Genomic DNA, 17,927 nt, shown 5'->3' on the forward strand with positions numbered 1-17,927 from the left:
AATTATTGGTCAAATCAATTTTATAATATGAAAGTAATTTCGTTCATCCATAACTATTAATTTTTATTAGGAATCAAATTTAACCTTCTAAATTTTAATCCTTATGATTATAAAAATTACAGCGGATAGCCAGACATGTTATCTATAAAACGTAATTTTTATTTTGTCTTAATTCGAAAATTCGTTGAACAAATTAATTAAGTCACCGTTCTGCGCATCAGATTTTATAGCAAGCATTACGATTATGATTTACATAGAACCGTGTCTGCGCATCGCAGAGATTTCAAAATAATGACTAGTACCCGTGATTGCCGCACCAAAAACGCCATGCTCCCGCCGTGGGTATAAAATACCGAGCTCAGCACTATGAAAAGAGTCTACTCCAGCCCACTCTAGAGTGCAGTCACTCTACTCTAGAGTGCAGGCAGTTTACTCCAGAGATCAGTCTACGCTAGTAGGCCACCTCCAGCAGTCAGTCATGTTACGGTTATCACCTTACGAAGGTTTCCGGCTTGACAAGTAGCACTCGCCTAGAAAGTCTGGTCGACTCCTCTTGAGGGTAACCAGCGCAGCCAGCCAGCAACCATTGCCGTCGACCATTTTTTTCCTGCCAGTTAGAATCAGTGCCTCTCTTTATAACCCGGTCAGTTACCGTTAATATAACTTCAGTATCAGGGAGAAGTATTTTCATAAAGTTTGTGTGGCTATCATTTTTTTATTGACTTTTCGCCTTGACTATTTTCATGTTGTGCTTATTGACTTATACATTGTGTTGACAATTCTCATGTTGTGCCTGTGACTTATGTGTTTTATGTACTATATTGCTGTCAATAAATATTGTGCAACCCTGTTCGAGCGTATTTTCGTCCACCACCCACTCTCTTCCACTGTCAATGTTAGTTGGCTAGCGATATTGCATATTGCGCAATATAGTCGGTGACAATATTTTAAAAGTATAACTTAGTTTTGTCAACTAGTCACATAGAAAAAGTACGAAATTCACAAAGCGAAACAATATTATTTCATCTAGCAAAATAATCCTTACTCATGGCTAAGATGGTTGACTATGGTCATGACATCTGTCAAATAAAGTATGACATTACTGTATAAATTGTCATAATATCCTCATATCAATAAAATCTATTGCATACAAGAGAATATGAATTGATAATATTATATATCTTATAACATTTGACATTATTTACATGTAAAAATTATATATGAAATAATAAACAATGCGATCCAATATAATGTTTTATTAGGTTAATTGTGATATTAGAAAAAAATATTGGTTTTGGCCTCGTTAACTTTAAAAATGATGATATAATATTTTTGAAGACACACAAAATACTATATACCTGCTCAATAACATTTAAGAATAATAACAATAAACATAAGAATCGGGTTGTTATTTTTTAACTCTTATTTTTATTTCTTGGCTAATTGGTTTTAAAATCTGATGTGGATCCTGGCCACCTCTCTAGATTTCATAACATTTTTTCTTTTATTAGAAATGGTTGATAGCCGGTCATTAGCACGTTCAACATATTATTAAAAAGTAATGTGAATTTCTCAGATGGGATTTGAACCTGTGAGCCATGACTTCAAAAGCGAGCACTAAGCCACTTGTGGATAACAAGTATCTAAAATTAATAATACTTTAATTGTGGTAAAATAAATACACAAACCTTTATTAGGAGTTAAAAAATATTTATTTTTGATATTACAAACTTTTGGATTAGGATTTTTAGCTATATATTTTGGTCCCATGATTTTCCAATTCAATTTACATTTATTAATCTAATATGGCACAAAAATTTCATTCATTTTATTTTCGGCTCACACCAATTATTAATCATGACATGATTATAATTAATATTATTAAGTTATTATATTAAGTCCTTTCTTTGCTTGCGTGTTGTGTTTTACGCATGCGTATAATCGTATTACATTTCAATTATTACAATCAATCAAGATATTCCATCGGGATTCTGCAAAACATCTCCATATAAGTCCATCTTGCTTCCTACTAAATGTGATTTCATGTGAACCTTAAGACCGTGACTAGTAGAACATGTGTAATCGCAGTCCACGCAACGGTGCGGTGTCTCACCAGTGTGCTTCCTGAGGTGCACCTTCATCCGAGAGGCAGTCACGCACGAGTACTGACAAGTTTCACACTGAAAAGTGACTCCGGTGTGATATCGTTCATGAGACTTCAGATACGATTTGCTTGACGATCGATAGTCACAGTGGCAGCATTGGTAAGGCTTTTCCTTCGCGTGTTTCCTCAGATGTTGCGTCAATGTGCTCGATTTTTTGGTGGAGTAATTACACTGTTCACAAGTATATGCCTTAAAGCCGTGAACGGACAACTTATGTTTGCTAAGTAATTTTTTATTTAGTGATGTGTGCGTGCATTCATCACAGTTATAAATGTTTGATATCGAAACTTCTTCGTCAACTACCAAATTCTGTTCATTTTTAATAAACGTTTTATTGAATGGCTGTATGTTAGTTCCTGGTTCATGGTTCACAGCTTTTATTTGGTGTTTCTTTTGGTTCTGTTGAGTTTTATTGTGTGTTGCAATATGTATCTAGAAAATAAAAAAACTACAGTAATAATTAAAATATTACTGAAAAGATTATTATGAGCCGAGAACCGAGGTGCACATTTTTAATTTGACAGAAGCAAATAGGAAACGATTTTTCCACTGAAACTGCACCATTTAAAAATTCAGCTCTATATTGTAAGCCACAAAAGAATTACAAATCATTAATATCTACCGAATAGCACATGCGCATGTGCATGGTTTTACTGGAAACAATAGCGTGTAAATTAAACTATTGCAACAATAACTGTTTACATGAAAAATTGCATGCCTGTCTCGCCAATCTCATTTTTCATAAATGAGGCAATGGATATGATGAGATAGTTAGGTTAGCTTAGTAACTAGATAACCATTTTTAAGTTGTATACCCAAGTTGACATTGTAATTGGATGCATTTTATATATTTAAAGAGAATACGAAAAATGTTTTTTTTCGGAATTTCGGCATTCTGGATATTGAATTTCGGCATTTGGGAATTCGCTTGGCACTCATTAAATTAGAAACATAGAAATAAGATGCCAAATTGAACAGTTAAATACACGATTCGCAAAATTCTATGCCTTCTTTATTCGCCTGTATTGCGCATACTGTTATGGATAGTCAATCGAATAATTTTGTAATAAAATAAAGGCTTTTAGAAATGTGGGTATCCCGAAGGTATTTATTATAAATTTTAAAATATGATAGACAACCGAATGAAACTACGGTCTCACCTTGATATAAGCCTTTCGTCTACACCTGTAAGGGCAGTGCGGACATGGATACTTTGCTTCTTTGTGCTGTAACACGTGTTGTGCCAATCCGGAGCGAGACGTACATCCTTGTCCACAAGTGTCACACATAAACAACCGAGATCTGAATTTCTTTGGGGGTGGACGTTTTAATCTGAAAAATTATTAAATCTACTATAATAATATTATAAAACTACATACAATGCAAGATTGAAAAAAAATTGAGGTGAAAGTTACATTAATTCTTATAGATCCACCAGTATAAGTTGTATGCTGAGTAAGGGCGCCACATGCTAACATTTGACAATCATTTCATACTTTTTATGCTGAGATGAGCTTAGTTCTAAATTCGAATACCTGACGATTTATGATGGTATATCTATAGATACTAATTTAAAGGGCCAGTAAACTCCACTTGGCTAATAGCAATCCACCATTTTAGTATATCATCCGGACCTCCTGAATAATGTCACTTTATAATCGGATGAATATTAACATAATGTAGCAGATACTGTATAACGATACGCACCTGTGTCTGCCGTCAAAATGGCCTGACTTCAAGAATCTCATATTACACGAGTGGCATGGTGATATTTTTATGGATTTTTGGTATGCCTCTCTATGACGGGATATAAATGATGACCATGATGAATCGAAGCCACATTCAGTACAAATGCCAGCTAAAAGAGGAAAAGAAACATTGCCGAATGTAGTAATTATCATTTTCACTCAAAAGCAATGCGTATGGACTTTCAATGGTGTAGGTATCTTAATAATTTAAATTAGAATTGTTTGATAGCTATTCGCGCTCACCTATTGCTATCGCTAGCATCTAATTGAATTCACTCCGCCGGCTATTAGGAACGCAACATTAATATCTGGTTACAGTATGGTACAAAATTTACATAAACCGTGTGTGTGAAAATGCCGTTGACAACGCCCAAGAGATAAAGCCGGTACTCAGAGTGAGGGACATGCCTGCCACCTACATTCCCGCCATCACAAATCCAATACCACTTATTTATCCACCATAAATTTTATTTATGAATAACCAGCACACTGCACTGGGCATGTCAACATCAAATCAAATGTTGCAGTAGTTAATCAATAGATTATAAATTATTTACCGCACGTCGAAAGGATTAATTATCTCAGTTATAGGTACTTTTTAATTGTCTCACTGTTGCTTTTCAGTATTGATTCCAAAAATTACATATGAATTTAACCCAGGACCGATAACTGAGCTTGTGACCCATGATACAAGAGGACAGTGTTATAGCCCCTACTCTAAAACCTTTAATACTTATCCAACATTATTACATGACTAAAAATAAAACACACAAAATTTTAAAATTACAATAATGGTAAAACTATTTCTTAGTTTCGCCTCAACGTGAACGATATTCACTTTGACAAAGATTTGATTTTCCAATTACATAATGAGATTTCAATATTTCAACGGATATTGCATTTACCTTCCTCGGCAGCCTTTGACGCCTCAACCGTTTCAGCAATTACATTTTGTCGCTGAATAAGTTCAGAGTTGTCCCAAATTGCGCCACCGTCAGCTCCATCATCATCAGGTGGGTTTGATGAATCCGTAAATGTCTGCTCGTTATGCCAATCATACGCTGCATCGTCAACTGAATTTTCTTCCAGTTTTGTAACATTGCCAGCAGCAACTGTGAAAAAAAATATGCAGATTGTATATTAATTTACCATGAATAATATGAGGCGCCGAGTCGCTAAACTGGCTCCTGGGGGTTTTTTGAGTTTTGAGTAAATCACGAAAAACTGTTATGGGCAGTGTGATAACTTTAAGTGTAATTTAAGTTATTTTCTAGTTTCCGGTTTATATGGAATAGTAAATTAAAACGTCAAATTCAATTTATATGCGCCAATATTCCAAATAAATGCATTTTAATTGTCCGGAGAGCACACTTGCATCACTCGCTGTCGCAAGGAGCCAAATTTGTGACTCACACTTTGACGTTACATGTCAATAGAGTCGAGTTTGGCACTTATGGAATAAGGTCGGCCGGAAATGACTGTTCAGTAGCGGGCCGTATTTATTTCAATTAATATAGATATTTTAGAATTTATTTTGCCAAACAAATATTTTCTAACCATACTTACCTACTACATGGTAAATCCTTTTTTACATTGCATCTTTTTAGCATTTATAGCGGTAGGTATGTATGTATGTACATAAAAAAAAAGCATTTTTTCAAAATAAAGAATCGTGTTTATTAATGAGAAGTGAGCAAGAAATTACACAAGTATACCAAATATGTGAATAAGTGATGGTCCCAATAACACAAACATAGAAAGCATAATAAAACACAATGTATTGTTTAATCGTTTCAACGGAATATACTTTACAGTATATCGACCACAGATAATAAATAATTATTAATTGCGGTGTTTTAGTCTATGTATGCTATTATACATCTTCCATAACTTCGTGATATTTAGTTCCGCCGCTAAGTATACCCGACTATGCGTCTTATTCCGGTAGTAATGTGGCTCGCTACCTTTTAACTTCTTTATAAATGCAACAACACCTGCTATTTTCCCTATAAAACTCGCATGTGCCTTATCCCCGCCTCTTCTCTCGGTGGGAAGTTTTCCCGCTCTATTTTGAAAGCGCTACACAACACCTTGGATTCTACCTTTTTTAATGTTTAAAATACCCAAAAAGGTTTTCTGGCATACGGGAACCAAAGCACCAGTTTGACTTTTTCGGGCATAATATTTTATATCGAAAGATTTTTTTCTTTCAACCCCACTGTGTGACATCACTGAAACTCCTTCACAATACTTCACTATAAATGTATCTTGAGCAAGTTTCACTGCCTTTTCATAAAATGCAGTATGGAAATGTCTAATATCAGTTCCATTTAATGAACTGCACTTGAAGTTCCTAGTGTCATGATTACACTGAGGATACTCGGGCAATTTTTTAGATGAATATCTGCAACAAATTATGAAAAATACAATAATCAACAACTTTGAAAATAAAAAGTAAAGATAGAGGTTAATAAAATATATATAAAAAAGTATAAAATAATGACTATACTTAGATATTATGTAAATATATATACAATGAGATTTATGGCGGTTATCTTAAATCAATTTATTATACTTATGGATTAAAAATAATGTTCAATTATTAAAGGTCCCAATAATATTATTTTTTGACACAAGCAAAATATGTTAAAAATCTGTACTTAGAGATCTCATAATAATTACATCACGTTAAATATACAATATACGGCATAATTTAAAAAAAGCATACGAAACAAAAAATATTATTATGAAACACCACTGGATTATTGAAACATCTATAGCAAAAATTAATGTTAGGAATGTCAATTTTTAAATACTTATCTTGGCGTAACACGTTACATTTCCAGCCAGCTGGATTTCTTAAACGCTTCCTTGATTCTCCTGGTAGAGATTCCGTTACACTTACTAATGAAACATCCATTATTAATTAGTAAAAACAATCAAATAGACGAAGCAAAATCAAGACATTCTCACTGCACAGGCGCGAACGGTTTAACGCGGTTGTATAGAGATTTTACCGTACGTTTGAAATCAGTATTTGAATGGCGGCGTCTGATTGGTCGGTTAAGAAGAGACAATTTAGCAACTCCTTATTTTTTAAAAGAGCGCGCTTGGCGACTCACGTCAATATTCATTTTGATTTTTTGATGAATTTGGGAGGAATTTGAAACTCTCAACTGGAAAAGTCGATAGATCTATTGATAGAGCATCTAAGTACATTCAAAACTCATTTTATCGAAAAATCGCCAGGAGCCAGTTTAGCGACTCGGCGCCTCATATAACTACTTACATATACCTATGTTGAAATGAATTAATTTTTAATACCTATCATTTCATTTTGTTTGGTATCATAGCTTTCTTGATCGATTTCAAAGTTTGGTATATTTTCCTTTTCTTTTTTTCGGTTCGCTTTATTTCTATTTTTTGTAGCAATAGTATTCCAATCGGCATTGTAAATTTCTGATCCTGAATAATGAGTATCTTCATCATGAAATTCTGGTAATACCAGATCATCCGTAATATTTAAATCAGGAGATTGCCATTTTGTATATTTTGCATCTGTAAATCATTAAATAAACATTTATACCAAATAGGTATATTTATGGCAAAAATGGGTAATAATTATACTACTACATACAATACAGCCTTAAACCCATGTAATGACTACAATGCATGTATGTAGTGTAAAGGGCAGAAGCAGGGGTCTGGTCAGAGATATCTATGTGAAAAAGTGAGGGATTTATATGTCCACAGATCGCCACTAATACATCCCTGCAGGGATGATAAAATGGCAAATTTACAATATCAAATATTACAGAAATCAATTCATATTATAAAAAAATGATTTTACCATAATTTTTAGACGGCTTTTTGTTCCATGTAAAATTTGTAAATGAATAATTTTCAACATTGAATACACCCTTTTTATCATCTTTGGAATTCATCAAATCAACATTAGGTTTGTAATACTTTATAACATTAGGTTGAATTACATCCAAGTTTCCATCCCAGAATGGAGTTGGACTAATGCCATCTGTGTTTGTTTCAATATTGTTAAAATCCTGAAAATTTAAATTCGTAATCTATATAATATTTCTTTCTACAATATTGCTATGTTATTATGATAATTTATCATAATGTAGGCAAAATTTCTTTAAATACCTGCCAAAAATTTAAATCAGTAAATGAAATAATCTCAAGTTTTTGATACAGATCATGTCCTCTTTCTATAGACATCTGTGAATAGTCCACATTGTCTAAATGTTTCTTTAAGATATCAATCAATCCTGCAGTACTACCCACTTCAGGAGTCAACTGATTTTTCAGGTATTCTTCTAGCTGAAAAAACAAATAAAAAACAACACATAAAAAAAATCAGGATGGTTATGTAAATAATATAGATATGTAAAAATTACAACAAACCAACGATCTAATAAGCCCATATGAGTTATATAGTCATTATATACGGTAAGTTCAGTATGATTAAAAATTGAGACAATGATTACATTTTGTTCTACAGTAACTTTCCACACTAATATAATGTTGAAAAACTTATGTAAAAAGAAAGTTTCAAAATCACGATGAATTTCTAACAACGTTAGACGGTGCGGTTTGTTCCAAATGTCTGTTAGTTCATGCAACCTTGTAGACAGCCAATCAGTATCGAGCATTTGCAAAAATCGACATGACTGCTTTAGAAACAAGGACCAATAACGTTAAATTTGACAGTTGGTTTCAAATACCAATAAAAGTCCATCACTCTTTTGTCAATTTCTCCTCCACTACTATGAAGATAATTCATTTTATTGTGAATATTTGTAACACAAACCATTATAAAATAAATATTATCATAGGTCATAGATTTTAATAAGTAGCATGTAATTAAAATATTTAGTTTGCCAACATTTCATCAAAGCGGACCTATTGTATTTAGGAACTACCTACTACAGAAATCATATGACACCATTTGTTATGATTTGATTTGAAAAGTACAGGCATAATAAAAAGTACATCTTTAAATTTACACAATAGGGGTGGTATATACAGTGGAACTCAGATTTTACATGTAATTATTAATTTCAATTTCAAATACATGGCAATCATTGAAAATTGAATGTGCAAATACATAAGCGCATTTCTTTTTATGGATAAGTCTGTCATGTCTAGGGGGAATTTTACACAGTTAAGCTGCTGACGCATATGCACATTCCTTTTTATAGACACGTCTGCACTGTACAAGGCCAAGTTTACAGAACACAGTTGGTGGGCGATCTTTTACTCTAGCAAAACTGGGCACACAATATTTTTTATCATACTTCATTTTGGGTCGAATTTCACAGTCCCTTTTTAGTGACATTTTTCATTTTTATTGTTTACATCATTTTTACATTACAACGAAACCTTCAAATCAATTTAAGTATGATATTGACAGAGTTTTATATAAACAAGTCAAAAATATGCACCAAACCAATTTGAATGATTTTTTTAATAAACAAATAAAAATACAGAGCCTCCATTTGCAATTTCTTGCTATTTAATTTTTTTTTAGTTCCTTCAAGAATATAAATTGGAGTAGGTATATGAATTTTGAATTACCTTCAGTTCCATAAATACAGCTTTAAGTCTCTTAATTTCTAATCTAAGTTGTAATCTCTCTCTCAATTTAATTTGATTGATTCTCGCATGCTCTTTCATCAGACAAATATTTTCCATTTTGATGTCTATTATTTCTTTCTCCAAATTTTCAATCGATACATCCTGAGACAGTTTGATTTTTCTTTTCGTTTTTGATTCATCAAAGTAGACATACATCTCAAAATCACTACTTTCAGAACCTGGAAAAAAATTTAATAGTATTAGTAGTAAATAAAAACCCAGGCATAATTTTGAATCAAAATAACAATAATTTCAGCCTTCCCACTTGTAGTAAGACCCCATTTATACATGCATGAATTTACTGGTGGCAATACGTATTATCGCGGCCATAACAAATAAGGCACGTGTAAATGCGTATTATCGAATGAAGATGCAAGATTGCAAGCATGGATCAGAAAAGTTCAGAAGCTTCTGAATTTGAAAATGAACTACACCATGCAGACTTATTTTGACGTTTAACGATTTTCACGAGTCAAATAGCACCATACAATGTCAACATCGCTTCTCATACGCTTGAAGAATAAGATTGACAAGACCAGTCAGCACTTTAACATGTAAACAGTTATTAATCAGTAACATCAGTTATTATCAAGTAAATCCATGCACATGTACAGGCACTATAAGTTTAAGTAAAACATGTTAATATTTTCAAAAACAAAAAAATGACACTGATTAGACATTTGATTCATAAGCATAATTAATTGAATGACATTTAATAACCTGATATAATCAATTACCTGATTTACAGAATACCTTCTTCCCTTTCTTATACTCGTAGACTTTCTTTTTCTTATGTGGTAATTTTTCCTTTACATTCTCAATCAATTTAACAGATCTTAATGCTTTCGCTAACCGTTTTTCCCTGCGCAGTCGTCTTCTTTCTCTTCTCTGACTTTTAGACAGTAAAACAGAATCATTTCTTTTCATTTTGGCTGCTCCAAATTTTTCTAGTACTCCAATTGATAATTTATAATCACTGTTATTAATTATTTCTTCTTTTACAGTAACATTTTCTTCATTAATTAAATGGCCAATATTGAGATGTTTTTTTGTCAAGTATTGTGAGAGGGGTATGTTTTCGTCATCACTCGAATAATTCAAACTATCTTTAACTTTTTCAACCCTTTTCCCTTTACCATCTATTTCGTCCTCTTCACAAGTAACTTCCATTTTCAATGTTTCAATAATAGAATGTAGTCTACTTGACTTGTTTCCTGTGTCACAATTTTCAATTGGCAGTGAATCCATTTCTACAGATACAATTTCAGGTAGACTATTAGATTCACACTTTACTATAAAAGGCAAATCAGCAGCAACGCCTACAAAATTATTGTAGCCATATGTAGTACTGGAAATGTCTTTAAATGGTTCCATTAAAAAAAAAAACAGTTGACAGAATCTGTAAAATAATGCAAATTTAATGGAAAAAATCACTGAAACCTCTCACTCGAGTTTTCTCATACCTAGATGAATAATTATTGTTAATTTTCCAGTATCTGAAAGTTAAATTAATAATTTATTTAAAATAATCTGTTCATATACTTATTTATTTTTATTTTTACATGGGCAGTAGTCAGTTATAATAATATTATGCATTGTCTGGTAATGCAGATCACCTTTGTAGTACAATTTTGATAAAAGTAAACATTTTCATAAAATCTTACAAATATGTATAGGGTTGTATAGGTACCTATTTCAAAAGTTTACACTGAATGTTTCCTAAACTTTTCCTGCAATGGAACACTTCGCAAATCCTGACATTTTAAAGAAACACCTTGTTTTTTTTGCAATGTAGGTACTTAAATAATATGTAATCAATAAATTTTAAAAATATAAGTAAAAAAAATTGACGTTCTTAATGACTTTGATGATTTTGGGACCCTTGAATTGCAAATCTTCTTGATATCAGGTGCAATATTAGAAAGTTTAATTCTTATATCTGGTGTGGCGTCGAGTCTATTCGTGGACTTTGAGTTTTGACTTTGTTGCAGGATAACAAGAAAATCCTGCTTGACATAAATATGTCGTAGCAAACGGAAATAAAGCAATAGCCGCTTGTGTACCAACTGGACAAATTCGCGGAACACCTACTCACGTCACATGGAACACCAGTGTTCCGCGGAACATAGTTTGGGATAATATGTACTTGGGACACTGTACATATATAATATAATAAAACTTGAAAACTGACTTGACTACTATGAATTGTAATTCAAAATTCCATACGATGTCAAACCAAATAATTTTTATTAAATTTCTAGCTACTTTTGTGTATAGAATTTAAAATTGATATTACACCAAATGTACTTCTGAAATGGGAACAACGTTCATGTTTGAGAGTCTTGCCGTTGATAACAAGGTAATTCGATATTACCTTATTTTATAATCGTATGAATTTAAATAGTTAAATTGTCTTCGTCTAGAAAAATAATGTAAAAAATATTTGAAATTAACAGCAAAATTGAATAATAAAAACCAACAAATATACCTATAAGTAAATCGCTTGCAACATAGTATGTATATTTATTTCATGTCATGTATATCGAACTTGTGAACTTATTACGTAAACAATAAATAATTGTATTAATAATACCTATTAATATTGAGATAAATTTTAAGACTTATGTTTTGACAGTTCGCGTCTCGCGACCAGTGCTGCCATTTTTCACATAATTTAAGTGACATGTGAGTAAAAAAAAAATGTTACTTTTCGTCCTCCCCAAACCAAAGCGAATATTCGCAGCGAATTCGAAACGCCCTCGCTGTCGCTGTCGCTACCGCTTGGATTTGATGCGAATTTCGCGTTTGGCCCCACACCAAAGCGTCAGTGACGCAGCCATAAACTAAATAATTTTATTTACGCGCCAGATTTAAAATTGTAAATAATATTAATATTTTACGCCAAATATTCTATAATTTGTATGAATTAAATATGAAAAATATACGTACACTATAGCGCTTTCAGAATTGCTACAACTTTTACCCACTTTGCGTAAAGTGTATTTTAATTATCTGAAACAAGGTGGCAGCATTGGATGCAGCCATAGACTAAATACATATACGAATGTCAAAGTGACAGTTGTGTGTTGACAAAATGTACACGTCTTCTGAATGCTTATTACACGCTGAAGATATAATGAGATGGCGTGCGACAAATTACATCGACATTTAATATAACCTTACTTTATGACAGGGCAAGATTGCCATGGCTCATAGGTAAGATAGATTTACTCAGTTTCATAACTGCACATATTATAAATAAGCATTTACCATGAAGGGTTAACAGGATTTGAAGGTAATATGCTATTGAAATAACATGTCTCCGTTATTTGAATTGTAGGTTTTGACTATTTTGCGTTTCTACGCAGAGGGAGCGTACCAAAAACGGGTAGGCCAAGTCTTCTGCGCAATGAGCCAGGCATCAGTAAGCAGATGCATAGGAAACGTGTCCGATGCCATAATAGCAGTGCTTAGTAATACTTACATACAGTCGCCATACAGCGCTGACAGTCTTTAGTGTTGTGTTGATACCCTCTGATCAATTTATACAATATTACAATGTACATGTCATGTAACTAGAGTAACTGCACATAGACACAAGTAAATTACCTACTCAATAATAATTTAACGGGAATATTATTTTGTGTCGGTAAAAATATTTTTTAATTTCAGACTTCAAGAAAGGGCAGGTTTCCCGAAAATCATTGGGTGCATTAACTGCACCCATGTGCAAATATACCCGTCATACTTGGAGACTTTCAAAAATGAGCGCAGGAAATTTTCTGTAAATGTAAAATTCGTAATAAAATCTATGTTGTTTCTGATACATTCATATTCATTACGTATAATATCATAACATGACATTTATTTTTATGCAGGTATCTGACATGGACATTCTGGCAGTGAGTGCCAGATTTCCTTTGAGTGTTTATGACCAATTCATATTTAATGGATCGTTGGTAAAAACTGAAATGAAACATCTACAGAACGACAAGAATTGGGAATTTTGTTCTATTAGGGAAGTATGTTAAACTTTACTTTACTATGGCAGTACCAGTAACAAATATTTTTGTTTGGTTTATATTCATCCGTATTTTGTATAGGTACTTCAAAGGAATCAAAATTTTGCATGAAACAGTTTTTTAATTATTTAAATCCTGATTTCTAATATTTTTACAACTTTCAGTCGAAAACATATTCAAATTAACAGACTGTGTATATTGAAATCATTCTAGTGCCACCATAGGCCAGCCAGACTCACTACACGGCTGCCCGCTGTTTGATCAGGGATGTGATTGAGTGTTTTTGGATAATGGACCACACCAGATCGCATAGCTACAGCAACAAGTGCAAGACCAACCGTGGCTATACATACAGTATACATGTATATATTAAATATAATTTATGTATATTTATTTATGGCTTATACACCGAAACAAAATATGTCACTTAACTGTACTTGAATATTTTTGCAGGATCATTCAATAAAAAATACTTGGTTTAGGTTAAGAAAGTTTTAATAATCATTTTTGCACAGAATACAAGAAAAATATTTATATAATTATTAGAATTACAATGAGCTTTAAAAGTAACACGATATTGTAATAAAATGGACAAATATGAAAAAAAATAACAATAAATTGTATATAGATAGGTAGACAGGGTTCAGATGATTCTGGCAGTACAGGCGACTCATTTAGGTGTCAGTATTGTTACTTTCAAATGACAATAACACCGTTCCAATGTGATTCGGTCGTGCCAGAAGACTCTGTCCTTCCTCTATTTAGTAACCGGGCGTTTTACAACTTTAAATGAAAATTAAGTGGGTATATAGATAGTATATTTTTTCTAGTATAATATTATTTAATTAGGTGACTTTTTATTTCTTTATTACTTGAAATGGTGTTTACATGGTAGATGGATTATAATGGTTTTGAAATATAGTTATTTTTGTTAATTCTACTTTAACTGAGTCATTTACCTTGACAGCTGTTTCGGCACATAAACTCATTTTCGGAACATTCAACAATAATTTGTGATTATAAAAGAGCTACAGGTCACGTAGCAAATTAAATACGCTTAGTTAAATAATAAATACGTACCAAATATTTTACAAAATACACCACATACATCCATCGAATATGGTAAATAAAATACAGATTCAAGTATCAAATAATTCTTGGATAAATAGATGTTTATGTAAGTATATGTTTTTTTAAATACTTACATGATACTGTGTTGTATAACATTTAAATTTATATTTTTGATTTTGATTTACATACTTAAATGTACCTACATAAATTTGTAATGTACAGTAGGTACTTAATTACATTTTTAACATTAGGAAATTACCATTATTCAATTCTATCCACCCGCCATGTCTATAATCACCCCAACGCTGGATAGAAAGAGACATCACACAAAATTGGCTGTTTGATAATAAATGGTAGTTGAAAAATATTTTAGAGTATGATTATGTCCATAGAAACAGGTTTTAAGTCATTCATGTTTGTCCCAATAATGTGTAGCAGAAAAATAGAAATTTTAAAAAGGGTCTATTCAGTATTCACCCCATTCTACGGCAAACATTTTTCTTAATAAAAATAGGTACATCAATAGAGGAATCATAAAATGGACCTTGGCCCTCGCCCACGCCTTATTCATCCTTGTATATTATATTATCACACTTAATGTTTTGGAAAATTCATTAACATTGTGCACAAATGCCACTTTTGTTGATTGACACTTCACTTAGTTGATCTCTTTGTTCACGTGAAGTACAATAAAAGTATGTAGCAGCGAAGAACTAGAGACCGAAAATAGTGGAAGGAGCTAGAAGAGGCTTTCATCTAGCAGTGGAATGACCCCGACTGATGTTTATGATGAAATATTATTTTATTCCTGTTAATGCCGGGGGTTTCATTTTTAATTTCTTCTGGTGCTTTGTACCTACGTTGAAAGGTTGAAGATCTTTGCTAAAATTAAATTCATCACAAAGCATTAGTATATCTCCAACATCATTCAGGTAGGTATCCATGATGATAATATAATATTATGTACTTAGAGGAGGTACCTGACCTTTATATTTACATGCACATAAAATTATTAATCTTATTGCTTAATGCAGACCAAGATATACCTATGATACACCCCTGTTACAGGCGGGCTTCTCCCGGTGTAAAATAATCATTTAGTAGCTCAAGTCGAAACGTAACCCTGACCTCTAGAAACGGCTTCATAAAACATCTAATCTGATTCCTTGCTCAACCACGTAAGTATTTTTTTATTTATAAGTAAGGGCCTTCGTCCGGTGTGTGAAAATGACATAATATTACATGAACAGAAGTTTAAGAACATCTCAATTAAGTTTAAAATGTTTGTAGGTATACAAATTAATGTGAAACAGAAAACATTGGTTATGTTAGGTAGGTACATGGAACATGTAGATATTATCTTGGTTCGCGGTCGGCACTGGGCAAAACCAGTTAATTAGCTCAATATACCTATACATAATGAAGGAAATATATACCTAGTAGGTATATAGGTACATAATATCGTTTTTGTGATTGAGGTCTCTTGAGATCAAAAAACAAACACAACCTAGGTATGTCCTACTGTAAATAACCTGATAGTAAGTAGTATGTAAGGTTTTTGGTCTAAAACCTTACAAAATACCACAATGACGACATGGAGTACCTACTTATCTACCTATATGTATATTATATCTTTAGCTACAATAGAAATGCTATGCTGCATAATGTTAGAAGCAAAAAAATAATCTTAAAGACTACCTATCTAACCTAAAAAAATATTATCAAGATATTATCGACGAATATAAAATGGGTATTTACGTGACCGATACCGAATATGATTGAAGTATTGTAACTGATACCTAATTATAACATTATTGATATGACTGCTCGAAAGTCGAAACCAAAACGTCAAACGATCGCAATAAGTTAGAACTGTCAGTGCACTAACAATCAAAGTTACCTACCTATAAAGTTTCTGTTATTAAAGGCTGTGCATGACGCAAATTAATAATATGTATTTTTTAAATATCGGGACCTTAGATTAAAGTTATTTATTTATAATAGCGTATTCATCCTGTCAAAAAACTTTACATACTTTGGTTAGACAAAGATACCTACATAATATTATTATGACGACCTTCATACCATTTTCAACAATTTTCCTGCCAATTTCATCCCATATCTTATCTTTCTTTCTTATGTTTTGTAGTCACTGTCAGAGAAATCATAAAGGATTGGATATTTCCGGACCAACTCGATCAGCTGCTCAATGTCTTCGCCATTTTGATTTTACTAATTCCCTTGGCGAAATTGTCCGCCGCGAATAAATTCGCTGTCGACAGAGTTCCCGAAAATCGCAGCGAATATTCGCTGCAAATTCGCACTCAAGACGCAAGGCGGTCGCGCAAGCGTGCTCTGTCCCGTAAGCCAATACAAGCTTGATTGGCGAATAATTCGCTGCGAATATTCGCCGCGAATATTCTACCTCAAAATAATTGTAGAATTTTTGTCATATTTGACATAAAATTATAGTATAAATTTATATTTTAGATTTTAGTAGAGCGAAAATAATAATTGCAATGGAGTTAAAAATATCGAAATGAATATCAAATTTAAATAATTATCGTTTCATAATAATTTATTTGTGTTTCTGTATTTACGTTTGACAATATTTTTTTTGTCATTTAACTATTCTCATCTAGTCAAATTATTTTTAACATAATATATTCACAGAACTGCTGATAATAAATAGAATACCGATAGGCTATATTCAATACGCTGCATATTGATGCAGGGTTTTGAATGTGTGTGTCCTACGAAAATGAAGAACGCAATAAAGGCTAGCACAAACCAACGCGAATATTCGCAACGAATTCGCAACGCAGCCGCTATCGCTATCGCTACCGCTTGCATTTGATGCTAATTTCGCGTTTAGCATCACACCAATGCGACAGCGACGCAGACATAGACTAAATAATTTTATTTCCGCGCCAGATTTAAAATTGTAAATAATACTAATATTTTACGCCAAATATTCTATAATTTTTATGAATTAAATATGAAAAATATACGTACACTATAGCGGTTTCAGAATTGCTACAACTTTCACCAATTCGCGTAAAGTGTATTATATGTGCTAGCATTGGTTGGAGCCATAGACTAAATACATAAGAAATTAGATTTTGAGCGGCCGTCAAGTTTTAACACAACATTTTTTTTTCCACATTTTATAAATGTATACCTTTGAGTAATTTTATTGCAAATGTTTTCATGTGTTTTTTATGGTTTTTCCATTGAAGTTACGTGAAAATTTCGGATTTTTACTA

At 32.4% G+C, this 17,927-nt stretch overlaps 2 protein-coding genes across 4 annotated transcripts; one reads left to right on the forward strand and one right to left on the reverse strand.

Annotated features, from left to right (window-relative positions):
- Window positions 1–1,694: 1,694 nt before the first annotated feature.
- LOC147067044 (uncharacterized) lies at window positions 1,695–12,222 on the reverse strand. 2 transcript variants are annotated; one of them, XM_085954093.1, is made up of 10 exons: window positions 12,162–12,222; window positions 10,306–10,967; window positions 9,509–9,747; window positions 8,075–8,251; window positions 7,764–7,974; window positions 7,238–7,471; window positions 4,819–5,025; window positions 3,873–4,023; window positions 3,326–3,497; window positions 1,695–2,597 (listed from the first exon to the last, which is right to left on the reverse strand). In XM_085954093.1, the coding sequence occupies exons 2-10, from the start codon at window positions 10,940–10,942 to the stop codon at window positions 1,971–1,973; spliced, it is 2,655 nt and encodes an 884-aa protein (XP_085810219.1). In that variant the 5' UTR covers window positions 10,943–10,967; window positions 12,162–12,222; the 3' UTR covers window positions 1,695–1,970. The 2 variants fall into 2 exon arrangements, with proteins under 2 accessions (XP_085810219.1, XP_085810220.1); XM_085954094.1 differs by having other exon boundaries at window positions 12,057–12,222.
- Window positions 12,223–12,612: 390 nt separating this feature from the next.
- LOC147067045 (uncharacterized) lies at window positions 12,613–14,039 on the forward strand. 2 transcript variants are annotated; one of them, XM_085954272.1, is made up of 4 exons: window positions 12,613–12,784; window positions 13,241–13,358; window positions 13,447–13,590; window positions 13,804–14,039. In XM_085954272.1, exons 1-4 carry the CDS (start codon window positions 12,774–12,776, stop codon window positions 13,849–13,851), a joined length of 321 nt encoding a protein of 106 aa, XP_085810398.1. In that variant the 5' UTR covers window positions 12,613–12,773; the 3' UTR covers window positions 13,852–14,039. The 2 variants fall into 2 exon arrangements, with proteins under 2 accessions (XP_085810398.1, XP_085810399.1); XM_085954273.1 differs by having other exon boundaries at window positions 12,615–12,784; window positions 13,241–13,352; window positions 13,804–14,029.
- The last annotated feature ends 3,888 nt before the right edge of the window (window positions 14,040–17,927 follow it).

Source organism: Rhyacophila brunnea, unplaced genomic scaffold (assembly GCF_057557595.1).
Source record: "Rhyacophila brunnea isolate RB1 unplaced genomic scaffold, BYU_Rbru_1.0 scaffold_4, whole genome shotgun sequence".
NCBI lineage: Eukaryota > Metazoa > Arthropoda > Insecta > Trichoptera > Rhyacophilidae > Rhyacophila > Rhyacophila brunnea.

What these genes read in the sequence shown, in the direction of transcription:
- LOC147067045 (XM_085954272.1), top strand. An exon ending in GCAGGAAATTTTCTGTAAAT is followed by an intron (nt 13,359 to 13,446) that starts GTAAAATTCGTA and finishes ATTTTTATGCAG; the next exon opens with GTATCTGACATGGACATTCT. An exon ending in AATTTTGTTCTATTAGGGAA is followed by an intron (nt 13,591 to 13,803) that starts GTATGTTAAACT and finishes AAATCATTCTAG; the next exon opens with TGCCACCATAGGCCAGCCAG.
- LOC147067044 (XM_085954093.1), bottom strand. Translation starts at nt 10,942, where the DNA reads ATGGAACCATTTAAAGACATTTCCAGTACTACATATGGCTACAATAAT. An exon ending in GAAGGTATTCTGTAAATCAG is followed by an intron (nt 9,748 to 10,305) that starts GTAATTGATTAT and finishes ATTTTTTTCCAG; the next exon opens with GTTCTGAAAGTAGTGATTTT. An exon ending in CATTTTGACGGCAGACACAG is followed by an intron (nt 3,498 to 3,872) that starts GTGCGTATCGTT and finishes ATAATTTTTCAG; the next exon opens with ATTAAAACGTCCACCCCCAA.